The following is a 6,000-nucleotide window of genomic DNA, read 5'->3' on the forward strand; positions in this document are numbered from 1 at the left end:
CTCCTTGGGACCAGAGACTCCTTTTTCACTTTTCGCCAATCCCTGTAGCTCAGCTGATTCTGAAAACATCCAGGAGGTTTAAAGGTTTGTTGCTTGATCTGATCAGAAATATATTTTTCCTTTCTTACTTATTTTATTTGCATATATAACCATACTTCATTAATACGTCTACGTATGTCATTCTGATGGCAGTTACCTAGCAATTCCGTTTTTCCGTGTTCCTTGGTACTCTTAAAACTGTTTTATTTCTTATTTTCTTTTTCTTTCCTCCCATTATTAGGAGAGCTGCTCTTAAGATCTGACTCTTTTCCTTTGTCTTTTGTGTTGTTTTCCCAGTTTAAGTGTTGCGGTGGGGAGGACTACAGAGACTGGTCAAAAAACGTGTACCACAGCTGTGAGGCACCAGGACCGCTGGCCTGCGGAGTGCCTTACACGTGCTGTGTCACAAACAAGGTGAGCCCAGGGGCAGCATCCTCTGACCTGGTGGCTTGGCTGGACCAGGGCTACGTAAAATAGCCCTGCTTGGAAGGGGACCACAAGCAGGGATTGAGCTGGAGTTCCCGTCTCCCTGGGGGCCAGCAGTTGGCAGTGAGGAGAGGTGTCACCCGAACGTGCCCTCTGCTGGCGTCGGCACATCTTGGAGAAGCAAATCCACGTCTCCTTTTCACGGGGAGCACCTGGCAGCTTGTCTCCTGTACCCGTTTTGACGGAGAGCTAGTGATGGATAGCCCACTGGTGCCTGTTAGGCGCAGTCCTTTCATTGTCAAGCACGAATGTTTAATTAAAAAAAGAAAGAAAAATGCAGTAAGTGATCTCAGTAATCTGGCTGGGTATTGCTGAGAAATGTGTATAGCACGAAGGTGTTTATCACATAAGCTTACACGTTCTTGTGGGTCAGAAGAAGTCTGTTTAAATACGCACTGAGCTTTGATTTATTCTCAGAAACCAAAGCTAAACAGTTATGTTTTAAGTCTCAGGTGTTTGAGAAATGGTGTATCTGAAAATAATACACGCTCATCCACAACTGCATGGAGCTGGCAGGAGAGCTTAGGATTTTGCCCTCAGTTGGTGGTAAAGGAAGACAGAGATGACCAGTAAAGAGCAATCTGGCTTTTTAGTGGTGACTCAGCTACAGGGCTTGCTCTTCTGAATCTCAAATCTCTCAAATGAAGCCTTGTTTTAAACGCTTTGTTAATTCATGCGTGTAGAAATGCAGCAGTACCATGAGGGTAAGTGCCGTAACAAGCAGTGGCTCTTGCTGCTACATGGAAGTTACTTTTGGAATTATTAGGTCCTGTTTGTGGTATGTTCGCGTCCCTTATTTTATGTGCATTGATGGATTTTGTAACAGAGGAGTAGCTGGGAGTTGTCTGCAAACTGTTAAGCTCAGCGAAGTTAACTGAGAGGCACAGAGAAGTCCCCGAACCACGCCAAAATTTCTTGTCTAAAGGTAGACTTCAGCAAGACACTGCAATATGCTAGGGCTCGTAGCTTTGCTGCACCTGGGAGCAGGACCACAGAGCCATTGGTGTGCCGTGCCATGGTCGGAGAGATGTGAGCAGCACGGGTGTGTATCGGGCAGGGTGACATGAACACCACGGCTGTACGGCCAGCTGCCTTAAAAAAAAAAAAAAAAAAAAAGATGCATAAATCTTATATGTTTGACAAACACTTCCAAATACAGTCTGGTTTCTGTCCTGGAAAACTACAGATATGGTTTGTAATTACTCATTCGCTTCATAGTCATGGAAAACTCCTGTTAATGTAGGAGGGTTGGATTCTGATCCTTTTTAAAAGCCTTGTGCAAGACGAGCCAGGCTCTGATCATGCTTATGCTGGGGGCAATCCGAAGGATTTATTATCAAATCAAAGTCTTTAATAAAGACTTACACAAGTGTGGCTGAGATAAAAATGAGTCCCCAGAAGCATACAAACTTCTGTTTCTAGTGCATTCATCTCCATTGTGCACAGTTTCTTGGGCCACAATGTCTCCCTAGCAAGCCTCATGTTTAAAATTCAGTGATGCAATGAAGTTCTTTGTTGTCAAATATTTTGCTAATGGCCTGCATGTTTATGTTAGGCTCAAGTGTTGTGAGAATGGGAAGTCTCTGGCAGCAAACACGGCAATACGGCGATGCCCCTGGTACTGCCGACCTTGGCTTCCAAGAACGGCTCCTCGCCGTGCCTTTGGGACACACCTGGGACACGGGCAGGGGTTTTCTTGAGGTGTGCCCTGCCCCTTGTTTTCCTGCCAGTTGCATGTTCAAGAGAAAGCCTGGCTTCTTGGGTTCTTTAAAAAAAAACAACACACAAAACTTGTCTACATCTTGTCTTAATTTCGTGGGGGACTATTGCCGTAAAGTAGAGTTGGCTTTGCCTTATTCTCGTTTACTTATTCTAATTTTTGGCTTCGTTTGATGCCAGTGGGCTTTAAATTAGTTGATTTGCAAGTCCAGGACAGTATTTTCCTGTTAGCCTTGGCAGGCTGTTTAGGCTTCGGGACCCAAGTAAAATATTAAAAGACCACAGAAAATGGTCTGGTAATCTGCGATGAATGCAAACATTCAGACTTTGGTCTCGTAAAATGCTCACAGAATGTTTGTAGTATCAGACGTTATTTGGGTCCGGGGCATTTCCAAGTTTAAACTTGTCATCCTGATGGAATGATGGCCCTAATCCCTGCCTTTCTTAATATGGTGTCTGAAGTTATTAAAGCCCTACAATTAAAACTGGCTCTTCGTTCCCTGGAAATAGCAACAGCTTGCAGGTCCGTCCAAGCTAGCTTTGGTTTCTGACACCACACTTCTTGCTGGATGGATCGGGGTCAGGCACCTCATGAGATGCCACCAGTATTAATTTCTTTAAAACCACCTAGGGCTCCAAGTCTGACCCTTGGGGCACTGGGAGAAACTCTCGGTTCTCCCCCAGGGAGCATTTTCTTCCTTTTCCCCCTGGCTGATTTTGGCACAGATTATCACCCACCCCACCACGCTCACCTTGCGGGATGGCCTCGGAGCTGCAGCACAGCCCAGGGTGGTTGGGACCTTTGGGTTTTTGCTTTGCTGTACTTATATTGGTTGTTTTATTTTCAGACAGACATTGTCAACACCATGTGTGGATACAAAACAATTGACAAAGAGGTAAAGTAACCCGTATCCACCACGGGACGGTAAAGGTGCTTTTTGTGCTTTTCTGGATTCATTTTTGTCACTTACAAAATTGTCTTCTGCACCCTTGAATCTACCAAAACGTTAAAGCAGCTGCTAACCTGATTTTACCTGGAATAGCTTTGGTATATATAAAAATACCTTGTTTGAATTGTTGGATCTTCCCTTCTTTGCACCTTCCATGATTTCTCGTTTGATGTGCATGAAGCATTTCTTTCCAACCCCCCTCACACACACAGTTACAGTAACTGCACAGCAAATATAAAGAAAGATACTTCAGTGCTTTTCAACAGTGGCATGACTAAAATTGGTTTCCTTGCAGCCAATTTAGGATTAAAGACCTAGAAATAAAGTACCCATTACTGGGATATAAAATACTTGGAAACAACTGATTCCTGGAAGAGGAAAGGGACTGCCTGGGTGGCGCTGGCAGCCAGGCTGCTCGTCCCTGGGGGCTGGATGTGGCCTCCTTCTTTGGTTTTCCCCCTTGGAAATTACCCCAGAGGCTCTGGAGTAGTGGTCCCTGGCTCAGTTGGGCTAATTATGGAGTGATTAAGTGCAGAAGTCAGTAATGTGATCTGCCACAGCTCCCCACTCCCAGCTTGGCAGAGCCAGTGCCCCGCAGTGCTGGCCCAGTGGGTCGTAGCTTGGCTTATCGCTTGGTTATCCTCACGCACAACCTGCCTTCCTTTGGACGCACTGACTTATGCCTCCAAAACCTAAACGCTCCAGCCTGCCCCTAACGCACAAAGCACTTAAGCACGTGCTTAACTTCACCCAATTCATCTGCTTAGGGCTCTTTGCAGGCTCAAGTGGGTTGGGGCCACAGTGCAGGGCAGCCTGTGGGGCTCGATCTTAAATCATCTTGTTCCTGGCCTTGCTGTAGGCTATTGCAAAGCTCTCTGTCTGCAATTTATGTTTTTCCACTGCTGTACTTTCAACTCAGAAGTAGAAGTAGAAGTAAAAGCTAAAAGGAGACTTCCATCCTTTCCCTGTGGTCTAAAATTAGAATCAGATGCATTTCTTTTGGGGAAGTAGTATCAAAAGAAGGTGGCTTTTTTGTTTTTAGTAACTTGCTCAGGTGTGGAACAGCTAGGGAACAGCCTAAAGGATCACTGGGGAGGCCTCCACTGAACTCGGCAGGTTTAAAGAGGCACGGAGGAGTCAGACCCAGTGTGACTGAATCCTGAAGTGCCGCGTGTTACCGTGTCTTGCTCCTGTGCCAGCTGCTGGTTCAGTGTCTGCTCTGTTACTTTGCAGCGCCTGAGTGTTCAGCACATCATATACGTCCGAGGGTGCACGAACGCAGTGCTCATCTGGTTTTTAGACAACTACAGCATCATGGCTGGCATTCTGCTCGGCATATTGCTACCCCAGGTAAGGAGAGCCCGGTGTGTTACCCAGCAAGAGGAGTGCCTGATTCGTCACCATGGTCTGTGAAGTCCCATTTACTACATTTCATTTAAATTTTTATTTAAATTTAGCATAACTGATAAGCTGAGATGGCATCTGGTAATTTAGCAGAATTACTGTGATCCACTGCAGCTTGTGGGGGGGGTTCTGGGGTTAGTTTTGAAGTCCTCACCCAATCTGGGTCCTCTAGGACTTTGTAGTGCTCCGAGGCACAGGGCTGGTAAACATTTCACTATATCAGCTATTCACAAACATGATTCATTTTTTTCCCCTATACACAAAATCCCTATGAGAAGAATATCAGCATGAGGTTCTGTCACTGTTTACACTGTGTACGTACCCATCAACCTGATGTACGTGTGCGTGATTTGTGAAAGCCGTGCTGTAGAAGCCCAGACAAGCGGCATGCGATCCCCTGCTCAGAGATGTCCCTTTGTTTTGCAGTTCCTCGGGGTGTTGCTGTCTCTGCTTTACATAACGCGAGTGGAAGACATCATCAGCGAACACAAGCTGAGCGAAAATCTCTTTGAAGAAACGTGGCAGAGATCCCAGCCTGAGTTTGCTGCCTCGGGCTGCTGCATGTGCTACCCCGGCTGATGGCAGGAGCCCACTGACCTCTGCTGGGTTGTGCTGGCTTCGTAGCTATTCCAGACACTGGGTGTAATTAATCAACTCTAACTCCTTTTTGGTATTTTTGAAACTGCAGTACCAAAAACAGAGCCCGAATTCTCCCTGCCCCACGGTCTTAATATTTCTACTGCCCCTCCGTGTGCGCGGAGCTATCGCGAGGCCCCTCGGTTGTCTGCGAGCCCTGGAGACGCCGACCTTCTGGGATGCCCCAGCCCTCTGTGACCACGGTGGGCCGTGATTTTGGTGTCCTGGAGGGTGGGAACGATGCTCCCTGTTACAGTTCCCGCTCCAAGGCGGTCTTGTCGGCGATTAAATCTCTCTGAATGATTGCTGAGTGATGCGTGGTCAGGACGGCTTCATGCTGGGAAAATCCGAAGCTAGATTCCTATCAAGAGCTTTTGTACCTTGGTGTGTGGTATGTAAATGTTAGCCCCATCAAACTTTATTTTCTTACTTGTTGCAAGGCAGAAGACAGATTTCTTATTGACATGAATGGTGGATATTGAACACCTTGAATAGTTTTTTATGCTAATTTCCATTTACTGACATTCATTGCTCAGTCTTTTGTGCCTTTTAATAATGGGGCAGACGCCAGTGTGGAATTAATCAGGTAATTCTTGATGTACCTTTAATGCAATTTATTGCTATCTGGGTTGGTATAAATTCCTGAGATGTTTGAGTCTTGTATGTACTGTATTTTTCCTCATTAGTAATTTAACTAGGTGATTTCTTTTGGAGTTGTATGTGTTGAAATGTTTCTGAATTTGATTCTTCTTGTCAAAATAAAAAA

The 6,000-nt window shown here is 45.8% G+C and overlaps 1 protein-coding gene across 1 annotated transcript in view; it reads left to right on the top strand.

The window, feature by feature from the left end:
- Nucleotides 1-6,000, top strand: part of TSPAN15 (tetraspanin 15) — a 16,926-nt gene extending 10,926 nt beyond the window's left edge. Inside the window, exons 5-8 of the mRNA XM_032191274.1 lie at nucleotides 337-453; nucleotides 3,093-3,140; nucleotides 4,428-4,544; nucleotides 5,025-6,000. Of these exons, the coding sequence (XP_032047165.1) occupies nucleotides 337-453; nucleotides 3,093-3,140; nucleotides 4,428-4,544; nucleotides 5,025-5,177 (435 nt within the window). The 3' untranslated portion in view covers nucleotides 5,178-6,000. The remainder of the gene's footprint in view (nucleotides 1-336; nucleotides 454-3,092; nucleotides 3,141-4,427; nucleotides 4,545-5,024) is intronic.

The sequence above is a fragment of the Aythya fuligula genome, chromosome 7, assembly GCF_009819795.1.
Source record: "Aythya fuligula isolate bAytFul2 chromosome 7, bAytFul2.pri, whole genome shotgun sequence".
In the NCBI taxonomy this organism is placed as follows: domain Eukaryota; kingdom Metazoa; phylum Chordata; class Aves; order Anseriformes; family Anatidae; genus Aythya; species Aythya fuligula.